Source organism: Drosophila santomea, chromosome X (assembly GCF_016746245.2).
Source record: "Drosophila santomea strain STO CAGO 1482 chromosome X, Prin_Dsan_1.1, whole genome shotgun sequence".
NCBI lineage: Eukaryota > Metazoa > Arthropoda > Insecta > Diptera > Drosophilidae > Drosophila > Drosophila santomea.
The window spans coordinates 22,212,688-22,239,020 of NC_053021.2; the positions used below are offsets into that span (position 1 = coordinate 22,212,688).

The 26,333-nt window shown below is 42.9% G+C and overlaps 2 protein-coding genes across 2 annotated transcripts in view; both read left to right on the top strand.

Moving 5' to 3' along the window:
• Positions 1 to 26,333, top strand: part of LOC120457339 (chaoptin) — a 210,111-nt gene that overhangs the window by 173,223 nt on the left and 10,555 nt on the right. The window contains exons 6-7 of the mRNA XM_039644848.2: positions 9,870 to 10,818; positions 12,062 to 12,324. Of these exons, the coding sequence (XP_039500782.1) occupies positions 9,999 to 10,818; positions 12,062 to 12,324 (1,083 nt within the window). The 5' untranslated portion in view covers positions 9,870 to 9,998. The remainder of the gene's footprint in view (positions 1 to 9,869; positions 10,819 to 12,061; positions 12,325 to 26,333) is intronic.
• Positions 23,033 to 25,468, top strand: LOC120457342 (serine/arginine repetitive matrix protein 2). The gene is made up of 2 exons (XM_039644851.1): positions 23,033 to 23,077; positions 23,136 to 25,468. The coding sequence occupies exon 2, from the start codon at positions 23,158 to 23,160 to the stop codon at positions 25,291 to 25,293; it is 2,136 nt and encodes a 711-aa protein (XP_039500785.1). The 5' UTR covers positions 23,033 to 23,077; positions 23,136 to 23,157; the 3' UTR covers positions 25,294 to 25,468.

Sequence of the window (26,333 nt, forward strand, 5' to 3'; positions counted from 1 at the left end):
TCTCTTTTGGCCGCCTGCAAAGGATGATTAATGACGTTCTCTGCTTTTCATTTTTTCTGAATGCAGCTAATTGTTCAATTTACATAGGCACTACGGCTGTGGGGCTGTGGCTCTTCCTGGTACTTTTCCTGGTAATTTTCCGTTTGCAGTTCGTTTTTATTTTCGTTATTGAGTAAAATGCACTAGAGGCACTAGCAATCAGAAATTAAGGCTAACTAGAGTGGCCGGATTAAATAAATCTTTAAAAGAAAACCTTGGAGAACGTCGGAGTTGGACTTCCTCGAACTTAAATCGAAGTTGGAGCGCTCCTCTTTTCGTTTCCCGTAATCATCATTGGGGACTGAATCGCACTTCTCGGTACTCTTAATTAGCCGCCACTTGAGCCTGCTCCGCTGTTTAGGCCAACATAATGGCCAATTAGGGCCACTTTGTCCGCCGAATACAGCGTTTCAATTTCGATTTGATTTGGGTAAATTCCCTCATTTTCTATGCGGCGATGCCAGCTAAAATCCACGATACTAAAGAGTTCGCAAAACGGTGTAAATAAAAGCTAATTTATGAAAAGCATAAAGAACATAAATTAAAACAAGAGAGAACGCTATAGTCGAGTTCCCCGACTATCTGATACCCGTTACTCAGCTGTTGGAAGTGCGAAGGAGAGTCTTAAACACTGACAGTTTTTGGCAATTTGTGGGCGTTAGGGTGGGCGTGGCAAAAAGTTTTTTTGCAAATCGATAGAAATTTACAAGACTAATACAAAAATGAAAAAATATCAAAACAGTGTGGGCGTGGCAGCTTTGGGCGGTTTGTGGGCGTTAGAGTGGGCGTGGCAAAAAGTTTTTTGGCAAATCGATAGAAATTTAAAAGACCAATATAAAAACGAAAAAATATCAAAACATTTTTCAAAAGTGTGGGCGTGGCAGCTTTGGGCGGTTTGTGGGCGTTAGAGTGGGCGTGGCAAAAAGTTTTTTGGCAAATCGATAGACATTTAGAAGACCAATACAAAAATTGAAAAATATTAAAACATTTTTCAAAAGTGTGGGCGTGGCAGTTTTGGGCGGTTTGTGGGCGTTAGAGTGGGCGTGGCAACATGAATCGACAAACTTACGCTGCTTCTATGTCTTGGGAGTCTGTATGCTTAATCTCAACTTTCTAGCTTTTGTAGTTCCTGAGATCTCGACGTTCATACGGACAGACAGACGGACAGACGGACGGACAGACGGACATGGCCAGATCGACTCGGCTATTGATCCTGATCCAGAATATATATACTTTATATGGTCGGAAACGCTTCCTTCTGCCTGTTACATACTTTTCAACGAATCTAGTATACCCTTTTACTCTACGAGTAACGGGTATAAATATAAATGTATACAGTTTGCTCAGGGAACTACGTGTGGCCAAAACTAGACCTTCAGTGCACACACTTTCAACAGCTGAACTAGGCCCATTTCGACAAGTGTACGAATTCGGATCAGCCTTCTTCCCCATTCTCTCTTTCTTCGCCTCCTTCCCTTCGTGTTGACTTTTCGATGGTCAAGTGTGTGGGGCTCGTCTTGAGACCTTTCGCCCAAAAACCAAAAAGGAAAAAAAATCGAAGAAACAAAAGTTTAACAAATAAGAAAAAAGTCCGAAATGTGTTTTTGTACTTTTCCTTCTTCTCGCGCAGATGCAGCGTTGTTTTCAAGCAAAAGTGATTTAAGTGAAATCAATTAAAAAATTTCGTTGTCTTTCGATTGTTTGCCTTCGCTGTTGATTCTTCCCCTTCCCTTCAATTTTCTGATCCCTTCGAGGGGCATTTGGATTTTCAATGAACATTAATTTCTTTTCACATTTTTCCCGTCCGACGTAATATTTCCACTCCCCACTATGCTAATCATTTTCACTTTTTTATGTTCTCGTTTTCACTTTTCGAACAAGTTTGTGTCTCTGGGGAAAAAACCCCAACATTAATTAAGAGGCGAAAACCAAACCAAACCAAAACAAACATTGTCAAAAGTTTTGCCTGGGAGTCTGAATATGAAAATATGTACAACCAAGCCAAAAACTTGGACAGACGTGGTCATGGAAGTCGTTGGCTAGGAAAACGGATTTTGCATTAGAAAATATTGTAACTGAATTGGAAAAAGTGGCAGCTGAGTGAATTGAATTTTCAATTGGAATTCCTTGTCACCCCACAGCAAGCTTTTAGCACCAGTATCACTCTCATAGATAGTGAATAGAGAACAGAGAACCAGATCAGCGGGCTATATGTGGTACAATCTCCTTATATGGGCGACCGATGGCGGCGCTCCAAAGTCAGAACGCAAATTGACAACTTAATGCCATCAGAGTTCAAAGTGCGCGCACAAGAAAATCCAAAAACTCTCCCCGAAATGCTGCCCCTTTCCTAGGCATTTTCCACACCGCACACCCCTCCCCTGGCCAGAGTTTGGAACGAATATCGATGGTGATTCCGATTCCGATTTCGATTCCGCTTCGACATTGACATTCAAATCTAAACATAAATAATAACAATGATAAACACATCAACACGCCGCCGGGTAGGGAGTCATGGAAGGAAAGGGACTAAGCCGCATATGCATGCCAAAGATACCAAAGAGCCGAAAAAACTGGAAAAGCGGGCAGGAAAAGAAAATATATCGATGCCGAGCGCCGGGCGCCGGGCTGACGTGAATCAAGTTTAAAGCGAGAAATCCCGAAAGGGGCAGCCAACATTTAACATTTTTGGGATTCATATGCTCTCCGGCCTCCAAAAGAAAACATCAACACAATCCTATGGCGAGAGATAGCCCACAGCCACATAGCCACACATGGAGTGAGCGGGGGGAGTGAGAAAAAAGAAAAGCCATTGGATAAAATGAAGACGTGGCTGCAAGATGGGCAGGACAACATGAAAAGTGGACAACAATTTGCAAGTTTGCCAAAGCTTAAGCCATTTACATATCACTGTGCTCGGTATCTCTTTCATCTGCCTCGGGAAATTCTTTGGGGATAAACTGAACGAGAATTCAATGCCGGTCAATCATACTTGGCATTGCTTAAGTGAGCTTTATTTTGGCTCTATACTCGTAGTTACATACAAAATCTTAGGAGGGATATTTGGGGAAGCATTCAATCAACAACAAAATAGGCGCAAATCATTTTTGACCACAGTGCAGAGACGAATGCTTTTAAACTATATGATTTTGTACATATTTGTAGGCATACTATCTCTCTCGTTTCGGGAACATTGCAAGGCAATGTCTTCGAACGCATTTGATAATTTCGAAGCTCTGGGCACTGCGTGTGCCAGCTAAAAGCTTGTAATACCCTTGCAGAGGGTACTTTCATTTCAGTCGGTTCACAACGCAGTGGAGTGGAAATTTGCGACCATTGAAAGAATATATTCATGATCCGTATCCGTCCGTCCGTTTCTAGGCTTACTAGTCTCTCGGAATAGTTATCTCAAAACTGCTCTTTTCCAAACGTCCTTTTTCTGTTTTTGTTTCAGTTTGTATATGTCATATAGCAGCCATGGGAATACACGGAAAACATTAGAAAAAAGTAGCTTGGCAATATTTAATTTCATATTAAATTTGGTCAAACTCGGACAAAGCTGCCATAAGAGCAGTCGGAAAACGAATTTGCTAATTAATGGAAAAGAAAGCCTAGTATCGTTGTTTTCGATCATAAAGCGTTCCATTTCAGTATGCAGAAATTTGTTGGCAATATATGTATGTATATATCGGTCGACTATATCACATTTGTACATATGTAGCTGCCATATAAGCAGGCAAAGAGGTATTTGAAGAAATAGAAAACAAATCATAGTTTCGGTGTACTAAATTATGTGTATATGTGGCATATGTGTATAGAGCATATAAGCTTCGGCTTGCCGAAGCCAGATTCATTTCTTGTTTTTATTTATCATCTGGAGGCAACGCTCTGTTTTCAAAACTGGAGGCCCCCTCCTTTTCCCCTGTCCAAAGGCGACGACAGCCAGTGAAATATTTCCCTAAAAGAAAACACCAAAAATCGGGAGCACATCTTTGGCGAGCAGTCGGGCAATGTTCGGCTCCGATAAGGCGGACACTGCGGACACGGCTTACTGGGAACCCGAAACAAAACCCAAATACAGAAACCGGCAACGCAGAGCTCAATACTCAAAACCCAGAGGCCCAACACTCAAGCACTCAGTCCAAATCGCAGCCGAAGAAATTCGTGACATTTGAACTTGGCAATGAGTCATCAGAAAACGCAAAGACACTGCTGCATTGACCTTCCTGGAAGGGAAAGAAGTAAAGCGAGGAAAGCAAGGAGAACAACTCACTCCGAAAAACGCATAGACGTCGCACATCTGCGGCCCAGAATGAGTGGCCACTTGAAATTTCTACACCACCGCTGTGTTAATAAACATTTGGTTAATTTCGTCCGGGCGTATCGACATCCAACCTCATCCCCATCTTGTTTCCATCACTCAAGGTCTGCGTGTGTTTTGTTTTTCGCCCATATTTGGAGGTATTCGAGTGCTCCATAAGTGCCGGGTCTTCTAGAAGTCTCTCCCGCTTACAATGAGTGCTGCAAGTTGCATCATGGGATCATAATTGAGCCCAAGTATTATCCATTCAAATGTTCATATATGTATAAATATGAGACTTGTGATCTTCCGTAGCCAAACTGTGTATCTTTACCTGTTGGCATTAGAAATACTTATAGTTAATTGAACCCATATTAGTTTATTTCCACACACTTTATATTGACAAGAAATCGAAAACCAGAAAGGCGAACCCCGAAATTAGGTTCAGCAAAGATCTTTTCCCTACAGCCTATCCCTATCGATGGCGAGAAGTGCACTCACCTTGCGCGATTTCCTCGTTTCTAACGACGATCGTAATTAGTGTCATATAGATTCCCCTAGATGAGTAAAAATAACTTTGTTACGGGCAGGGCTCGTGTGTAAACTAATTATAATCAATTCTAATCGCCTTTAAATTGCTGGGAGTGCCTCTGGCTCTTCCTTTTCTGGGCCGCACTTTAAAAGGCGGTGCTTGTTGTTGTGCTTCTGGGCTTTCGCCTTGAAGGAGCTAATCGAAGCCAGCGCAGTCCAAACAAACAGTTTCCCCTGCCGTCCTCCTCGGTTGACTCCGCCTCCGTCTCCGTCATTCGTCCGCCGTCCTCCTTCCTCCGTGCTGGCCGCTTTTCTCGCCATTTTCGCTCTCTCGCTGACCATTTTCAGTTGGCCATTTAGTATGTGCATGTAATTTCCATTAGAATACCCTGACCAGCGGTTTTCCGCGCACTGCTTGCGGTTGCAATTGGCCACGCAAAACGTTGATCTCCGAACCATTTTAAACTTCATCCAAAAAGTAGGTAATTAGGCATCGCGTAGAATAGAATGATTTGGTTTAATAGTTAGCAAATTTTAATTAAGAAAGCTCTTTCTTTCCATTATTCAACTTTCCAACTCCCAGTTTTTCCTTCTTATTTACTCAGTAAGTTCCGAAAGGGTATTTCAACATCGAGTGCTCCAACTTTGTTTTCTCTTTTCGCAAAACGCCATGTTTATGGGCCTTCGGCGTTTTCCGCTTGATTCTATTTTCAAACTAAACCTATCTAAAACGAACTGAACTGACTAAACTAAAACGAGCTGATGGCTGATTATGGTATTAGGCAGAAAAATGAAAACCGTTTTTGTGGCACTTTACTGCACTGCAGCTAGCTCAGCTTGCTTCCAAGTGGAATCAGAATCGAAATAGGAATAGGAATAGGAATTGGAAGTGGAATGGAACTGTTAGCCAACAACAAGAAAATCTACTTAAAGACGTCTTCAGAATCGCAGCTTCTGTGACCCCTACGCCTGTCAAAATGACATTTTCCCTGAGTTTTGTTCGCTTAAAAGCCACAACAACCGCCAGATTGCTTGTCTTAGCACCAGCAGCCTCATCTCCTAGCTGAAAATTCCGCGACTGTCAATCACAATTGATGCGATGGCTTCAGCGTGATATTCCCTCGTTTGAACTTCATTTGACGTGGTATTTTTCCGCATTTTCCCAAGGTACTAGGCATTTACCGGGGTGGCCAATTACCCCGCCCTTGGTAGCGGTGGCACAAAACGGAAAAGAGCACAAGCTGGGCGAGAGGCGGCGGAAGTCGGCTTTTTGATGAATGGCCTGTCAGGCAGAGCTGAGGAAAACACGCATGTCTATGTTTTGCAAAGTCGAAAATGGGAAGGAAACCAATGTCAAGTGCTGAAATTGAGGGCTGGTAACTGAAGTATGGCTAAAATGGGCACATTGTCACGTAATCAAAGAGATCTGCATTACCTATAGTACATATATGTATATATAAGTTGATCTTGTAAAAGTACATAGTTGCAATGCTGGCAACGGTGTCGTAAGAAATCCATACACAATGTCACATCTCGCCAATGATTATTTTGACCAATAGGTCCCTTAAATAGTCTTCCTTCCAGAAATCGGCTTGTTTCGGTTTTGCATATGAAAACTTTTCATTTGCTGATGCTAATTAACTGACTGTTTTGACTACGATTGCTTTAAGCTCATTTCCCAATTGAGCTTGTCTTCAAAGTACACTTTGTGTGTGTGTGTGTGCGAGAACCCAACTCTGGTCTCTGCCGTCTCATTCTATTCCCCTCTGTTACTAGCCCCGCCCTCCTCTGCGATGTAATAGCATGTTAGGTGGATAACTTTTATTATTATGATTATACTTTTGACCCAGCCTCAGCCCCATTTCCATTCACAGTTCCAGCCCCAACTGCAATGGACAATGTTGCTGTTGCTGATGCTTTTGGCGTTGGAGATGGAGTTGCAGTTGGAGCCACCGATGTTTAGCCACCCCTAGAGCTGCTCCGTGTATGGGAGCTAGTCTGGTTCTGAAGAGATACGTGAAAGTCACGTGAGTCATTAAAATGAAATGGCAGTCGGGTCTAAGTAGAAGCATGACAAAGGGCGAATGGAGGCGATGATGTTGCTGTTGCACTGGGGCAGGAAGTCTGCGTGGCCACAGCAGGCGTTGCCTCCTTTGCCAGCTTTTGTGCAGGGAAAACAATTATACAATTGGTATCATAGAGGGGAAGCCCGGATTTGGCACAAACCAAGCTTTGGTGCACAAAAACTATATACTAATTATGTACCCCGTTTTTGAGTTTTTCGATCGAATTGGTTAGGGCATTAAGCTGGAATGTCCAGGTCTGCCAAAAGGTAAATATATTATACATACTTGCTTTGCAGGAATGAAATTTCACAGCGGATATATCGATTAGCCTAATGGCTCCTAAGCTAGCTCCCCCCGACGAGGTAAAGGATCTTCAAAAGTGTCTCGCTCCGATTAGTGGGATCGCTTCTCTCAGTGCATTTGTGTGAGTGATGAGATGCTTACTCCAATAAGCAAAGTGGTTGTTGCCACTGCTGATGTTGCAATCACCAGGCGTGCTCTTTGTCATCGCTAATGTCACCCGAGCTGAGGTTTCTCTTGGGCTTTCGGTCCGAGTTGGACCTACAGATGCGTCCATAACCATGGACATCGGTCCACTCCTGATGTGCCTTGGACTTGGCATTAGCTTTCGACGTTCCATCTAGTCGAGCTAAGTGGCACATCATCTCGTTCCTCGGGGGCTTTTGACTTGTTGCCGATGCGAATCGATCTCAGGTCCATTAACAATGGATAGTGTTCATTGTTCTATAGCAATCGTGCGAAACTCAGTGTGCTCTGTCTCAGGAAGTTACTTGACATTAGATGACCAGCAGTTTTATATAACTAGGCTTGCATTTGATATCTTCAGAATTCATTCCAAGATATTTTAAGGTACATTTTTAATTTACCCCATAAAAAAACCACCAGTTTATTTATGGCCAAATTTCAAATGTTTCGGAAATACTGTTAAATACCACTCACTGTTAACTTTCCTTAATGTTGGAAAAATGGCTTCCTTCAGTAAATAGCAGCATATAAAATAAAAGCTCATAAAAAATAAATGCAGCCTGTTATTTAATGAGTGGGCAAGCCTGTGGTCCTTAGCTGCCGCCTGTCCTTTTGCAGTGGCCTGCACATTCACTGAATTTGCTTTTAATTGTTTAATGACGGCCACATTTTGCATTAATTTATTGATACGTCGGTTTTTTGATTTGGCCGCGTTAAATAAATTGCCTCTGCATATTTGATTTCAGCCCCTTGTGAAGGCCATAATTTCAATTTCGTTTGTCAATGGCAAAATCAATTGCATTACGGGCCTTTGTTGTTACTCAATTAACTTTTAACCAGCCGCAAGAGCGAGTCCAGTTTAAGCGTTTAACTGGCCGACTGGAGTGGGTGAAAGGTTACGGGCATCGAAACCGCAAGCAGTCGCGAAGGAACCTTCGGCGAATTCCTGCCCAAGGGGGAAGGTTCTAAATGGAGTGGGTTTCATGGGACTAGAGCCTACAAGGAACCGCAGACGTAGACGTCTGGACTCACCTAAAAAAAAATAGAAGGAGTCCAGCATGGAGAAAATAAAATGCTCCCACCAAACTACACACATATATTCATATGTTTATCAGTAATTTGCAGCATGGTGCATGGGATTCTTACTTGGTGTCAAATATTCATGTAAACTTATAAAAATTAAAAATGGATCTTATCTTGTATATACAAATAAAGATATATTTTTTGCTTGTTGGCATTTCCATTTCATTTTCAAGTAGTTTGGCCACATCAAAATTTTACACATTTTGCAATATCTTTTCAAATTCAAGTCGCTATTTTCGCTTCCCAAGAACGAAGTCAGCTACCACAATATGTTTTAAACCTCTTAATATGACTTTCTGATATCGCAGACTAAAACTATGTTTCAATACTTTGGAGGGGAAGGCACAAGTCCTATCTCCATTAAAAACTATTATTCCAATGCCCTATCTGCTACTCTTATCCCTTTGCTGTATTATTTAGAACTGTTTTGCTGTCATCGTTGCTGCTCGCCGGAAATTCAGAATAATTAATATGTAGCTGCCGTTGCTGCCATTTGTATTTTTTTTGCCAACGAAATTTCCGGTTAAGACGACGGGCAGCCGGCAGGAGTCATTTGGCGCATTAGCTGCCATAATTTTAATGGCATTTAATGGCCCTAGAGTGGAACTGAATTGGGAATGGGGAATAGGGAAAAAATGCATTAATTACTAAACGAGCGAACAACAACGACTAAGTAATAAAATAATAATAATAAAGCATGCCAACGTGACCGTCTGCCACGAGGGGAAAGTCGGTATATTAGGAGCCAGAAAAGCCGAAAAAAATGCACGCACTTGACACAAATTCCTTTCGGGAGGCAGCGAGCATTAAAATTGAAAATAAAAATGGAAAAAATTAAATGAAATTCAAGAGTGAGAAAAAGTGGGGACGACTGCTGCAAAGGCATGCCAGAGAATACTTCATATTACAAACGATGGCAGTCCGACAAAAAATGGTCTTATGCTGTCAGATAACATGGCAGAAAAAAGTTCAGTCCAAAGGACGCTCGAAAGACAAATAAAATTGTGGCTGGGACCTTGGGATGTGGGTTAGTCCAGGGAACTGACTCCATAGTCACTCATAGTCACATAAGCATGGCACCATTAATTTGCTGTATAATTAAGCTCAAACTGGGTTTTCGCATTAGCACTTTAATTACATTACATTTTTCACTAGTTCTTTTATTCTCGGTGGGTTTTCGGAATCTGTGTGGTTTTAGCTATACGCTCAGCGTTAAACTGTTCCAGTCCTTTCGTTACTATTTCCTCACTTCTTCAGCGCTCAGTGCTGGGCTTTTATGCATTTAAAGGGCAATAAGAAGGGCCATAAAAATGCGTGTGCTAATTCTTTATTAATTGGCCTTTTCGATTTTCCCCACTTTGCAGGGATATGAACACAGGAGGAAACAGGAGACGAGGATAAACAGACAGCAGCAGAGAGACACAGGAAGAGAGACGCAGGAACAGGAAGTGCAACAGAGAGACGGAGGACAGGGGACAGGAGATACAAGGAAAATGTGCAAAGGCAGCAATTTAAGGACGTCAGCAGCGCTGGTAAACTTATTAGCGAAATGCACGAAGTCAACAAACGGACAGGCGGCAGTCCTCACAGAGAAAAAGGAATCGGAAAATCAGGGGAACCTCGTGCCGCAAAAACAACGAGCTAAACGTCAAAACAAGCAGCAGCAACATCCACAGCAGTATCCACAGATGCTGCAGCAACAGCAGCAGCAGCAGCAGCAGCAGTGGCAGGAGCCACATCAGGAGCAGCATAATCAGCGCCAGCAACAAGGACGTCAAATAGAGCAAATGGCAATGGGGACAAATGAAGAGGCAGCGGCTGCCAAGGAGCACGAACACCAGACCAATCCGACAGACTACGAATGCAAACGCAAACACAAACACCAGCACCAGGACCAGGACCAGCATCAGCAGCAACACCAACACCAACGAAAGCCCAATAATGTAGCCGGCGTACAGCAGCATGTCCTGCGGTTGCAGTTGGAGCTGCACTTGCTCCTGTGCGCAATGTTGCCGGCTGTCCTGCTGCTGGGGCTGCTGCCCCTGCCGCCGGGCGCCGCAGCCTCGATGACACCTTCGGCTAGGATCTCCAGTGCCAAAGGCCCGGCACGTGAGTTCCTCTTCGCCGAGATGGGCGGTGGAGGCGTCGGGGTCGGTATTGGAATGGGAGTTGGTGGCTCCCCCGGCGGAGCAGCCTCCTCGGCTGGCGGTGGTCCTGGTATAGGACTCACTGGGGGAGAAGGAGGGGGTGCGGCTGGCATCGAGTGCCCCAGCTTCGACAACACCGCCTGTCCCTGCTACAAGTTCGAGGATGGTAAGTGGGAACGGTCGGGCGAACTAATTAAACGCATCAGCCGAGACGCCGAGGCAAAGTTTATTGCACCCAGGACGTGAGAACGGGTCCAATATGAAGCCATCGACTATCGGATAACCAAAAAATAATAGTTTCCCTTTCCATTGCTGGAAGAAAAGTATCGAAGGTTTTTTGAGTTTAGTCTGCCTGGGTTTTGGTGGAGAAAAGTATTGAATATTCATTGCGGTGCCTGGTAGACTTACACCCTAGTGCTACCATAGATACATTTAGTTTGGTTTTAGGATTCGAGTGTAAGCTTATTCCAGTTACCATCCGAAAGGTATATAGATAGATTCTATTGAGTACCTCTTTCAATCAGACCGCTTTAAGATGACAATCGCCCAAAAAACGTGGTGTTTACACAAGGCTAGGGTATCATTTTATCATTTTGTCAGAACAGTAGTTCAGTGTAGTCGAGGAAATTTATTCTTTAATGTGTGTGTGCCTTCTTTTTTTTTTGCCGTTTTCCAGCAATTTTAATTTGGTCTTGTGGGATTGGTTTTGGTTTTTAATAATAAATTTCACTGTTTTGTTGTTTTATTTGATTTTTAATAGTTTAAATACTGAAAAATAGTGCTAAGTATAGCTCGGATAAGGTATTTTAGAATATAATGCAATTTTGAACAGAATTTAACACCGTTTGATATATTTTCGTCGTCGTAGTTTTCTGAGTCTTCTCAGCGTCGTCACTCGTTTTCACCTCTCGGGCAATCTCCCTTCTTCTTCACAACTGAATTGTGGTGTGTTCGGATGAACAGTGATGCCAGAGTCTTCACACAGTCTTAAATACGTAAAATATTTTCAAAATTTGGGTGATGATTTCGAGCTTAACAAGAAGGCAACAACTGCATAAAGTGATTATCTTCGATTTGGCCAACCAAACTGTGTATTTACACGATGTCGGCCAATCCGTTTTCTTTCCACACCACACGTAATTATTACCACACCACACGTAATTATTACCACACCACACGTAAATATTAATTAGCAACTGTGTAGGAGCACATAGAATATCCGTATACATATGTATGGGGCGTCAATCGAAATGAATATGACAGACTTTTTAGCTGGGAAGACTACTAACAAGCAGTGCAATCGACGGGCCGGGACAGTTGCTTTGATGGCAATGGAAATGGAACTAATTGAAATGCACACATTGCTTCTGCCTGGCGATTACCACATGATGAAATTGTCCGATTTTCAGGACTATTCCTGGAGTGTCCTGGCACGACGGCGATATCGCTGCGCTCAGCCCTCGAGCGAATATCGGCGCCGATCCACTCGCTGTCCATCTACGACTTCGACCGCTCGGTGACGTCACTATCGCAGGATGTCTTCCAGCCCGGCGTCCATATCCGGCACCTGCAGTTCTCCCACTCGCACCTGGAGGCGCTCAAGGACAACAGTCTGCGCAACGTCCGCTCGAGCCTGGAGTCGCTCAGCATTGTCAATGGCAAACTAATGCAGGTGAGTTGTGTCGGGAATGTGAAGTTATTCGGGAATACATTCAGACGGATAAACTATTTATTAGATCCAAGTATAAGTGAAGATAGCACCTGTCAAAGAGTTTCGAAATTTCCCTCTGATCAATATTCAAACGGTCCTGATTGGTAATCGTAGCAGATTTTCAGTGCTTTGGCTCTATGTAGTAGTTTTCGTACCCATCACACTTTCAGTGCTCATACGTAGGTCCTAAAAAAGGCATCAACAGGGATGCCATCCGGGATTTTGTATCATCAAAAGATACATATAATTATAATTATAATTATTTACTAATAGATCGCCTAGCATGATAAGTGTTACTTCCAAAACGGAGATAGCCTTTTTATACCTACGGTAAAAAAAATCGTATATTAATTGAAAATATTAAATTAAAAGCGTATATGTTAGATTACCCATGCTAATGTTCTACTGCCCAAGAATCCTTTCATTAACGATAAAGAATAGCCGAAATCTGAATTTGACCAAGTTCTTTTTCCCGGAGTGCTTATTATACCCGTTACTCGTAGAGTAACGACCATATAAAGTATATATATTCTTGATCAGGATCAATAGCCGAGTCGATCTGGCCATGTCCGTCTGTCCGTATGAACGTCGAGATCTCAGGAACTACAAAAGCTAGAAAGTTGAGATTAAGCATACAGACTTCAGAGACATAGAAGCAGCGCAAGTTTGTCGATTCATGTTGCCACGCCCATTCTAACGCCCACAAACCGCCCAAAACTGCCACGCCCACACTTTTGAGAAATGTTCTGATATTTTTTCATTTTTTTATTAGTCTTGTAAATTTTTATCGATTTGCCAAAAAACTTTTTGCCACGCCCAATCTAACGCCCACAAACCGCCCAAAGCTGCCACAACCACACTTTTGAAAAATGTTTTGATATTTTTTCATTTTTGTATTAGTCTTGTAAATTTCTATCAATTTGCCAAAAAACTTTTTGCCACGCCCACTCTAAAGCCCACAAACCGCCAAAAACTGTCAGTGTTGAAGACTCTCCTTTGCACATCCACTAGCTGAGTAACGGGTATCAGATAGTCGGGGAACTCGACTATAGCGTTCTCTCTTGTTTTACCCTAAATTGTAATACCAATGCACTATGGGGCGAACGACCACCTTATCTGGAAAAAACCCATTTTTTAAAAGCCGTTAAAAATTTTTTTTTTAAATTGAAATGTATTCAAAAAACATCAATCTATCATGTTACGTACTTGAAATTTCAAAAGAGGGCGCCACTGTTCAGTGAACAGCTGTTTAGTCAGCTGTTTCGTTTGCGCTGGCACACCGATAACCGAATTTTTGTTAATCGCTGAAAAATCTTACAAGTTTGAAGTGACAAAAAGTGCATAAACAATTATCAAAAGTGTTACTTATAACATGCAGTCGAATCCTTGTGGTTTTTAATATGTGTTTGTGATCTTCGAATGTTAAAATTAACTGTGGTGTCCCAATAATCTTCAGTAAGTTCTAACCCTTATAAAACACAACTTTTGTAGTGTATTCTAATTTTTAAATAGAGCTACAAAGTGAGTCCGGCTCACTCCGTCTCTAAAACCTGTTACATGTTGTAGAGTTATCAATTCTTAGTATATGCTATTAGTATAAATGCACACTTTTGCACACTTTCTCCAAAATGTAACTTTTAAGGGTCTAACCTCAAAGTGAAAAACTGCAAATTGTTCGAGAAATGGATAACAGAGACGACGAGTAATGCAAAAAATAACGCCATTTTTAATAGTTTTAAAGCTTCAATTCGTGTATGACGATTAACAATAGGTGTGAAACATAAATATATTTATTACAATAAAATTCTAGTTCCTTGAATTTTATGTTTTTTGGGAAACATTAGATTTTAAAAAAATTTTTGGTATTTTTAAGAATAAAAGCTGTGAAGCAAGAAGTAAAACTACGATATATTTTAAAAACAAGGTAAGCAACCCCCATTTCTTACTTTATTGGTTTAATTTAAGATTATATTTTAAATTTTTTCGATCAAAAAAATTTTTTTTGTACACTGAAAAAAAATTTGGGTTGTATTTTTTTGTTTGAAGGCAAGACCACGCCCATTTTTCCTCTAATATATTACTATTTTTATCATGAACATAAATCAAAAAACAGAACTTAAGTATGTTGCTTCGTTCTCGAGTTATTAATTAATTCCACAAAAAGTGCAATGCATAACTTTTTGGTTTTTTTTTTTTATTTATTAAAAAGTTTGATACATGTAAAATTAAATTATTGTACTGCTACCTTCAGGCAGCCTAAACAATTATATCTTTAAGGAATAGGACATAGTAATACTATTGTATTAGACATAAAGTTAACAATTTTTAAATTATATTCGATAATACATGTTTTATCTTTTTAAATATTTATTGACAACTAATACAAGGAATATTTATTACGACATGGTTCTAAAAGATAGATCCTGTGGGTGGAAACGTTTTGGTAATTATCAGATTTATCATATATAAGCCATAAGCGATACGTAAACTTTAATAAACATTTCAGTTCAAATGTCAGTTCACTATATTTTAGTGCTTTCACTAATAAAAAGTTTCAGGCAGATAAATTAAGACTAAGAGACTAGTTTGCGTTGAAACGGACGGACAAACAGGCGGATATGGCATACCCCCTGCTAGGATATATTAATTGTGCTGCATATGCGCCAAACCCCTCCAAACTGTGCGGTTTTGATCAAAATATGCAGTCTACTCTCGCGCGTCGCAGTAAAATACTCGCAGCCGAGCAGAGAGATACTCACTTATGAGGAACTGGCGTTAAGCCGCATAAATTGCATCTCGCGGTGGCTTTAGCGGTTGCTTTGCAAAGCTAATTAGTCCATGCCCATCGAAGCTGCTCCTGGCTCCTGCATCGGGACCTACCACTGCGAACTAAAACTCCGCGTCGTGCCCAGCACAACATAATGTTAAACAATGTTGGGCAACCAAAAAATGCAAATAGCTTTCTAAGCCATTAAATTTGGAAAACAGCCGCCGCAACGGCAGCGCCACCATCCAGAATCCAGGATCCTGAGTCCTGAATCCGGGCCTCCCAGTATTGGAGCCCAGTGCGTCGCATTCCAGAAGGGTGGGGGCGAGTGGCAAACGGAAAATGGGAAATGGACAGTCAAAACGGCAAATGGCAAAATGGGAAGTGAAAAGGCCGCCGCCAGCCATAAAAAGTAATTTGTCGCCGCCGCCGAATAACGAACGAGCCAAAGCCAAAAACAATTGCGTTCAATAAAATAATTTGCAGTCGGAAACGCATAGAATGAGACATTTGCTGAGCATTTGATAAAGAAAGCAACATATGCGCGGAAGAGCCATGTTTAAGCAGTCGCGGAATTGAGCTCAAAGAAGCTGGGTCCGCAAAAATCGAATTTTTGAAATTTGAAAGATGGAATCGTTTGCCCACCAATTAGTTTTGTTTGCCCACGTCCAGTTTTGAAGATATGAAATTTCAAAAATTTTCGAACTTCAAAAAGTTTATTTTTTTAAACTTATTTTTTCGCAATAACTTCGTTTGCCCACGTTTGCCCACCATTTAGAATTTTGAAAAAACTTTTAGTTTAGAATATATACCCCTTAAGAAATTAAGCATTTTCCATACCTCAGAACTAAATATTTAAAAAAAAAAAAACGTTTGCCCACCCTTTAAAAATGGCTTTTATCGTTTGGCCACCATTTAAAAATTGTTTTTTTCGTTTGCCCAATTTAAAAAAATATATATTTTCGTTTGCCCACCTCTTAAATCGAAATATTTTCAAACCAAATCGTTGGCCCACCCTTTAAAAATGTTTTTTTTTTATCTTTTTCCCACCCTTTAAAAATGTTTTTTTTTTTTTCGTTTGCCCACCTTTAAAATAAAAAAATATTTTCTTTTGCCCACCTCTTAAAACAAAATATTTTCAATTTAAAATTACTTTCAGTAAGTTGTGGCGCCAATTCACACGCACACGTGTTACTTGCCGCATTGACAATACATATTACAAAACAAGAGAGAACGCTATAGTCGAGTTCCCCGACTATCTGATACCCGTTACTCAGCTAGTGAAAGTGCGAAGGAGAGTCTTCAACACTGACAGTTTTTGGCGGTTTGTGGGCGTTAGAATGGGCGTGGCAAAAAGTTTTCTTGCAAGTCGATAGAAATTTACAAAACTGATACAAAAATGAAAAAATATCAAAACATTTTTCAAAACTGTGGGCGTGGCAGCTTTGGGCGGTTTGAGGGCGTTAGAGTGGGCGTGGCAACATGAATCGACAAACTTGCGCTGCTTCTATGTCTCTGGAGTCTGTGTGCTTAATCTCTACTTTCTAGCTTTTGTAGTTCCTGAGACCTCGAGTACCTGATAAAAATACTCTTTACAGAATGGAAATTAACGCTTTGGTTCCAAAGATATTAGAACTTCTGTAACGACAGAAAAACTTAACGTAGCAGATTGTTGTTTTGTGTACGCGCAACAGCTGTTTTTATACCCGTTACTCGTAGAGTAAAAGGGTATACTAGATTCGTTGAAAAGTATGTAACAGGCAGAAGGAAGCGATTCCGGCCATATAAAGTATATATATTCTTGATCACGATCAATAGCCGAGTCGATCTGGCCATGTCCGTCTGTCCGTCCGTCTGTCTGTCCGTATGAACGTCGAGATCTCAGGAACTACAAAAGCTAGAAAGTTGAGATTAAGCATACAGACTCCCAAGACATAGAAGAAGCGCAAGTTTGTCGATTCATTTTGCCACGCCCAATCTAACGCCCACAAACCGCCCAAAACTGCCACGCCCACACTTTTGAAAAATGTTTTAATATTTTTTAATTTTTGTATTGGTCTTCTAAATTTCTATCGATTTGCCGAAAAACTTTTTGCCACGCCCACTCTAACGCCCACAAACCGCCCAAAGCTGCCACGCCCACACTTTTGAAAAATGTTTTGATATTTTTTCATTTTTGTATTAATCTTGTAAATTTCTATCAATATTCCAAAAAACTTTTTGCCACGTCCACTCTAACGCCCACAAACCGCCAAAAACTGTCAGTGTAGAAGACTCTCCTTCGCACTTCCACTAGCTGAGTAACGGGTATCAGATAGTCGGGGAACTCGACTATAGCGTTCTCTCTTGTTAACAGCTGATTTCTTTGTTGTGGCGCCTTCTATTAAAATTTCTGGTATGTATCACTAAAGATTGGTCAATTATGAATGCGTACACTAAATATTATTGTAATATTCCGACTTTCAGAAAATGGGTTTTGCCCAGAAAAAGGGGTCAAATTTCCCATAGGGGACATCTCCGGCCCTTAATCATTTCTTGGGAGTAAGAAAGAGAAAGAGAGAGACTTTCGCGAAAAGAAAAATGTTTTGAAAATATTTGGTTTTAACAGGTGGGCAAACGATAAAAACCATTTTTAAAGGGTGGGCAATCGATTTGGTTTACAAATATTTAGTTTTGAGGTATGGAAAATGCTTAATTTCTTAAGGGCCTATATATTCTGAACTAAAAGTTTTTTTCAAAATTCTAAAGGGTAGCCAAACGAAGTTATTGCGAAAAAATAAGTTTAAAAAAAAACTTTTTGAAGTTCGAAAATATTTGAAATTTCATATCTTCAAAACTGGACGTGGGCAAAAAAAACTAATTGGTGGGCAAACGATTCCATCCTTCAAATTTCAAAAATTCGACTTTGCGAACCCAGCTGCGGTATTGAATAAATCCCAAGTTCCATAAAATAGCTCAAAAGCCCGAAAAAAGCACCAAGTCATGTTGTGCCAGAATGTTCCTTGAAGTTTCAATGAGTTGTTCAATTTAAAGCATGCCTGGATTAATTTCAGCCACAAAGAGGATTTTTGTGCACACAAATGACGAATGCAGGAGTGTCCGGAGCAGGCAGCTTTTCACAGACATCGGGCTTGTTGCTGCCCACAGTGGCGTCTATCGGTGCGGTGCCAGTCTAGAAAACATTTGGGTAATATGGAAGGAACAGTTCGTATTTGGAGATGATGAGCAGGTCTTGAAAAGAAGCTTAAAGCAAGCGGGAAAGCTCTGGCCCAAGCCACACACATTTAAAAGTGAATAGTTTCATAGTAAATTCAACATGTCACATTTAAAATCCGACCTGCGGAGCGTTCCCTTGCAAATCACCGAACGACCGGGACACGCATGAAGCAAGGGCGCCGGTACTGCCCGCCAACGCCGTGGATTCCGCGACAGTCTAGCTCCGGGTGTGGGTCACTTGGAGGAGGCTTCCCCGGCGATTCAGGGCCAGAAGGGTGCATTTGTTCTGGAAGCACTGGCTTCGAAGCGTGCATTGGGGCGGGAGTATACAAAGGGGGCGAGGCGGCGGGACGCGAATCACTTTGGACTCGAGGGTGGTGCGCATTCTGGTAGTTGTCCTATTGCTGCAACTTATTGCCGCGAAAAGGACGAGGCCTAAGAGCTAATTCAATTGCATTTGAAATGTTAGTAGGCGTGGTAGTACAAAAGTCGATTTTATTGCGGAGACTTTAGCGTACCTAGAACGCATCCCATGTTAAACTTGCACATTATTCTAGTGACTCTCTTCTGGTGCTGATGGATGATGTCGGCATCACACGCTTTTTATACAACTTATAGTTGTTGTAAAAGAAGTAGCATAAAGAGACCAGAATACCATTTATTTTTTTTAAACGCAACCAATAATTCTTTTTATGAATCAAGTCTGATCTTACTTACTGCGTTACTTAATTCATTTATAATGAAAACAAAAGCCAATTTTTTCCTTTAAACCCATACCTACATATAAGCATGCGGTGTCAAACTCAAGACACACCTTCCCAGTTCCCACTTCGCCTTCCTCATTCCTTTACGGAGGGAAGAGTATTCCAAGTTAGATGCGGATCAACAACTAGCACGTCTAGGCCCATAAGAGCTGGAGTGCCTCACGGCAGCGTTCTTGGACCAATACTCTACACGCTGTACACAGCAGACCGTCCCATCACACCCTCCCGGTGCCTTACTGTGGCCACCTAGCCTCCGCCACTGATCCCCAAGAAGCATCAGCTATCATCCAGAGACAACTGGATCCATGGCTGAAACGATGGAACATCGCAGTTAATACAGAGAAGTCATCCCACACCACATTCTCGCTGCGCAGAGGAGATTGCCCCCAGTTACACTCAATGGAGAAACTATCCCATCCTCAAGCTCCCCGAAATACCTTGGGCTGACCTTAGACCGCAGGCTCACATGGCGCCCTCACCTGATCGCCAAGAGATACCAGGCTGACCAGCGCCTGAAACAACTTCTCTGGCTAATCGGAAAGAGGTCCAAATTGAGGGGAAGACTAAAGCTCCTCCTATACGAAGCCATGCTCAAACCGATTTGGACTTATGGAATAAAGCTTTGGAGCACGGCAAGCGTATCGAACGGCATCCGAATACAGCGCTTCCAAAACAAGTGCCTGAGGATAGTCGCAAACGCCCACCCAAATCATGAGAACTCCACTACTCACAAAGAGCTCGGAGTTCCGTGGGTGGCGGAGGAGATCTACCGCCTCAGTGAGAGATACTCCAGAAGACTGGAAAACCACCCAAACCACCTAGCCATAAACATTCTCGACAACAGCCGTCTGCAGAGAAAACGCCTCCTGGAGCGGAACTGCAATCGCAGGAATGCCGGAAAGGAGTTACTTCGAGAGACGTGCACCAGCCAGTGTCGGGCAAGTAGGGCCAGCGGGCCACGTCACCGTACGAAACGACCCGTGATCAGGGATTAGAGTGTGGAAGAGCGTGAATTTTTCTTATTCTTATTCTTTGTCTTTAGAATTCAAAATGCCCATAAATATTTCATAATGTGCCAACAATAAAAATAAATATCATTTTATGGCAGACCATTTTTTCGCTGGCCAGCCACTGGCCATAAATCTCGGTTGAGTCGGGGCGGAGTCGCATGTCCTGGGTCTCTTGGATGGCTGTGTCGCGTTCGCAAGGCGCCAAACGGCAGCGCAAAGGTTCAATAAATTAAAATCGACTGCCATAAATTTCCATGTCAGTACATTAATTAAAAGGCCGTAATTCGCTTTGTCCATGTCAGGTGACACTGCATCCTTTCGATCCTATGGCATTCACACACAGAAGTGGTCAGTGTGGTGGAAACTCCGCTCAATCAGTGCAATTAAAACTCCCTCCCCTCGGATGGTCGTTCAAAGATACGAGTATAACGAGAAAATGTTTTCAAATGCATAACTTCAAGTGGCATGGGCAGCTTCGAAGAATCATTTCAACATACAGTAGAATCCGGTTATAGCGACATTCAAGGGACCGACGATTTTACGTCGTTATACCCGGAAGACGCACTAACAGAAAGGTGGAAAACAAATATTTTTTTTTTATTTTATGGTTGCCATGTTTGTAATATATTTTAACATAAAACTTTTAGACATTTAAAGCATTTAGTGCATCAACTCACATTTGGCGACTTTACGCATTAAGTTTTATTGGAAAAAGCAGAAAAAACTATAAATATAACGGGACATCCCATGGTATATAGGCATGAGGTCTGCACACGCTCGCTGTAAACATTTTTGTGACGTCAGTCACTGATAGTTAAATATGTCGGGTTATTAATGTCAGGAGCCTCGTCGTCCGTCCGTCCGTCCATATCGGCGTCACTCATGATCTACACTACGCGATTTGTGAAGCTGTGCGCATTTAACGACTCCAGTTACGTCTACTTTGGCTTCTCAACAATTATTGTGCAGTTTCGTGCAGACTGCTTTTTCTCTTTTCAATTTTGGCATTCCCTTTTCATTATGTCGCTTTCTCACTCTAACCAAGCAGAGCAAGTGGCCACATTCAGCAACAGCTCTATCGTTCTCATTCTAGCAGAGTCCCGTTCATAGATAATTCATCTGGAACATGGAGAATAGCGACACATACACATACACGCATACACATTATTTTCGCACCGACAAATACATTTCTAACAGAGTCGTTTGAAGCTTTAAATTGTTGGCATTAATTTGCTGTATGGGTATACTTGTAGAGTAAAAAAGTATACATAGATTCGTTGAAAGGTATGTAACAGGCAGAAGAAACCGTTTCCGACCATATAAAGTATATATATTCTTGATCAGGATCAATAGCCGAGTCGATATGGCCATGTCCGTCTGTCCGTATGAACGTCGAGATCTCAGGAACTATAAAAGCTAGAAAGATTAAGCATACAGACTCCAGAGACATAGAGAGAGACATACAGAGGCATCCAGAGAGTACATAGACGCAGCGCAAGTTTGTCGATTTATGTTGCCACGCCCACTCTAACGCCCACAAACCACCTAAAACTGTCAGTGTGGAAGACTCTCCTTCGCACGTCCTTTATCTGAGTAACGGGTATCAGATAGTCGGGGAGCTCGACTATAGCGTTCTCTCTTGTTTTTATATGGAACGTCGCAGTATCAGGTTGAATTATGAAAAATCTCGTCGGTATAAGCGGTTTGTCGCTAAAAGCGGAGACGTACTAACAGGAGGTCCTTTCGTATAACTTTGTATGGGGACCAACCAAGCCATCGAGTTTTCGTCGCAATAATCGGACTAGCGCTATAGCGGAGTCGTTATAACAGGGTTCTACTGTATTTGCAACTAAAACAAGAAAGAACGCTATAGTCGAGTTCCCCGACTATCTGATACCCGTTACTCAGCTAGTGAAAGTGCGAAGGAGAGTCTTCAACACTGACAGTTTTTGGCGGTTTGTGGGCGTTAGAGTGGGCGTGGCAGCATGATTCGACAAACTTGCGCTGCGTCTATGTCCCTAGAGTCTGTATGCCTAATCTCAACTTTCTAGCTTTTGTAGTTCCTGAGATCTCGACGTTCATACGGACAGACAGACGCACAAACCGCACAAAACTGCCACGCCCACACTTTTGAAAAATGTTTAAATATTTTTTCATTTCTGTATTGGTCTTCTAAATTTCTATCGATTTGTTAAAAAACTTTTTGCCACGCCCACTCTAACGCCCACAAACCGCCCAAAGCTGCCACGCCCACAGTTTTGAAAAATGTTTTGATATTTTTTAATTTTTGTATCAGTTTTGTATATTTCTATCGACTTGCAAGAAAACTTTTTGCCACGCCCATTCTAACGCCCACAAACCGCCAAAAACTGTCAGTGTTGAAGACTCTCCTTCGCACTTTCACTAGCTGAGTAACGGGTATCAGATAGTCGGGGAACTCGACTATAGCGTTCTTTCTTGTTTTTAATTAAGTAGTATTTTAACTCGGTATACAACAAATTTCTCTTTAAATGCATAATATCTGCAGGGTATATAAGCTTCGGGTTGCTAGAACGGGCAGATTTTTCTTGTTTTTTTTTTACTTTATGGGTTATAGGATTATGACAGGTTATAGGATTGCCTTCCTGAATGAATTCCTGAAATACAGCAATGGATTTTGAAGGATTGGACAACGATGTACAACAGTCTGTAGAATGAAATTGAAAAACTTTAAATTGTAGAGAGTAGCTTGTAATTAGCTCTAGAAAACTACGCCGCGAAACAATGCAAAAGTGTCGTCTAGTGGTACATTGATTGAGATTTGGTTTTTAAGGTGACCTTAAGGTGGTAACCAAGGACCAAGAAAGGGGTTACCTCCCATCAAGTTGGCTTTTCCTGCTTACCTTTCATTTTTGTGACAGTTGTCAGCCCAAGTTTTTTCACGCCAGCACATTTCATAAGGCAGCCGTCCCCAACGTGTGAGTAACGTAGCACCAAATCAAATACAAGTTTGAAGGCCGTCAAATTTTTTCGCAGTGAAAGTTCAGCTTGTAAAAAAATGACCAAGGTGTCGGGCACGAAGGCAAGGGACGAGGGCGAGCCAGCCACTAAGCGCGAGCGCAAGGAGATGTATTTGCACAAGAAAGATCATAGGGAGCGCAAGGAGCGCAAGGACCGCAGAGACTACAGGGATCGCAAAGAGCGCAAGGAGCCAGCCGGAGGAACCTCCTCCAGGGTGAGGAACGTCTCGCCAATTCCCTCGAACGCTTCGGAGAGCACCGAAGGAGACAGCAGCGACTCCAGCTACTCTGACTCCAGCTACAGCTCCACCGGATCGTCCAGCTGCACAAGCTTCTCGAGCTCCTCCAGCAGCAGCTCCTCGTCCAGCGACAGCGAGGCAGAGCCAGAAGGCACCATCAAAAAGTTTGAGCGCCCCAAGCACTCGTGTTGCCATCGCCGACACCATCGTCGCCATCGGCGCCACAATAAACCTCGTCATTCGCACCGTCGCCGGCACGTCATGCGTCGCCACCACGCGAATCACTCAAGTCACTCGACTCACGGGCGCTCCTCCAAGCGTTTGGCTAAAAAGAGTCGTCGCGGCATATCCGACACCAAGGGAACTATCACTGTTAAGGAGGAGGTTGTCGCAGCAATTTCTCCTGCCATAGCTCCCGGGGTCATTCAGATACCGGCCCCTATTCCACTGCCTGTGCCGGCACCCATTCCGGCTGTCCTGTCTGTTTCGGAGTCGCTCCCGCACCCGAACCCGCATACCCATTCCCAATCCCGTTCGCATTCACATTCCCATTTACATTCCCAACTACATAGCCATTCCCATTCCCACTCCCATAACAATCCCCATCCGCAACCCGTTCCGGCCCCTGTTCCGGTTCCAATCACTGCTCCGATCGTCATGCCAACTCCGAAGAGGGACATAACCGGCGTGGTATTGGACCGCAAGTCTCGCATACGCAGCTCCACCTCGCAGACTATCGCCTCGGCCTCCAGCAGTTCCAGCGGCAGCAACCAGGCCATCATCCAGTCCACCAGTAGCACCATAACCATCACCAAGATGATTGCCAATGCCACTGCCATGGCCGAAAGCCACTCCAGTGGCAGCGCCAGCCTGTCCAGCACCAAACATAAAGGTGGCAGCAGTACCAGCCAATCTGCAAAGGCGGTTGTCACCCATCTCTCGGGCAGCAAGGTGGTCTACCCAGCCCCGAAGAGCCCAGTGGCAAGCACCTCCTCGAAGGCGGTGGTCAGGTCTAACCCCAGCGCCAGTTCGAGCCACGGCAGCCACGCCAATTCCAGTTCGAGTTTCGCCCAGGAGCACTCCAGTACCAGGCCCTCGGCAGCCAAAGAGCACATGAAGAGCCCGCAGCAGGATCATTCAGACAGCTCTAGTTCCAAGGGCAAGTCGTCAACAAACGATCGACCACGTCGAGTTTCTTCCCCGCCCACTGGTGCAGAACCTAGTCGCCAAAAACACAGCGGTCAGGGCCAAAACAGCCAATGGAACCATAGGCGTGAAGGAGGCGATGGAGGAGGAGGCGAAGCAAGAGGACGGGGCTACAGAGCCGTGGGCGAGGGCAACACAATGGCCTGCAAAAACGGAAAGGACGCCTTCCGATTTCGCCAACCCGTGCGTAATGTGCGCCTGCACATTAAGGGATTGACGCGCCAGGTGACCAAGGAGCACATCACCGAGATATTTGGTCACTTTGGAGCCCTCACGGCAGTCGACTTTCCGATGGACCGTTTCCAAGGACGCCAGGGACGAGGATACGCCTTTGTTGAGTACTCACGTCCAGAGGACTGCGCCTGTGCCATCAAGCACATGAACGGCGGGCAGATAGACGGCAAGCGGATCAGGGTGTCCGCCTTCCAGGAGAGCATGCTTAAGGCGCCATGGCGCCAATACCGCCGTTACTCGCCGGTCACCCGGCGCCAGAACCAGCGTACAATGTCCCGCTCGCGCTCGTTGTCCCGCTCCCAGTCGCCGTCCCGCTCGGTGTCCGGCTCGCGGTCCGGGACGCGCTCCTTCCACTCCCGCTTCCGCTCGAAGTCGGGATCGCGCTACAATCGGCGCAACCGCTCGCGCTCGCAATCGCGCTCCTACACCCGCTCCCGCTCGCGCTCCTCGCCGCGCTACGGGCACTACCATCGCCCCGATTCGCGTTCGCCATAGGCAGACGGACCTGTCGAATGTTGCAGTGGGAGAAGCTTGAGCGATACAGGACTTTCAGGAATCTGGAATCAACCAGATGCCTAATTTGGTCTATGCATTTAATGCGGTTGTATACTTATTTTGGTGGTGAACTATTCCAGGATAAATTAAAAGACCTAAATAAAAATAAATATTCATGCCCTGCACAAAAAATTTGGTTATATCACAAAGTAATGTGAATATTGAAGGAGTTATCTCAGTAATAAGATAAGGGCCCACTTGTTCATCGAACAATCGATTACCCAAGGATAGGTAAATTGTATTTCGTAGTGAAGAATCGTATATTAGATTATTAGATGAAGCGTTACTGAGTACACGAGTACATATTTACATCAGTATCAATTGCTATGTCCGTCTGTCTGTCCGCCCGTCCGTTAATTACGTAACTATGTGAGTGAAAGCATAGAAATATTTATGAAATAGCTGCTCAACGTCCCCAGACCTTTAATTAAATATTTTATAAAAACAATGTAAGTCATGCAATTATCTCACCCAAGAGCAAGCAAAACAAAAATATTCACACGTGTAGTACTTAGCGCAAAAGTAACGATATTTTGACGCAGCGCATTTATCTTGTATGCATTACAACAGGTGGTGAAAGGTAATTGGATTTAGTGATATTCAACCATTAAATAAAATGCCATACATCATAAATTGAAGGGTAATGGTATAGAAAATTAAGACGAGAATATATATTGCGAGGGCATATTCGATTCGTTGATAAGGATGTAAAACTGTGTTGCTATAAAGGAGATATACGGAACAAAATTTAAATAAATCTCATAATTTAGGCAAAATACTCTCTCTTTCTTACTCCCAAGAAACGAATAAAGAATATTTTTAAACAAAATCGTTTGCCCACCCCCTAAAAATGCTTTTTATCGCATAAAATTGGATTCTTAAAACAATTTACCTAAAAAATTAACCCTTTGTCACAGGTGCAAACAAGTTACCTAAAAATTAACCCTTTGTCACAGGTGCAATTGAAGACCGTATATTAT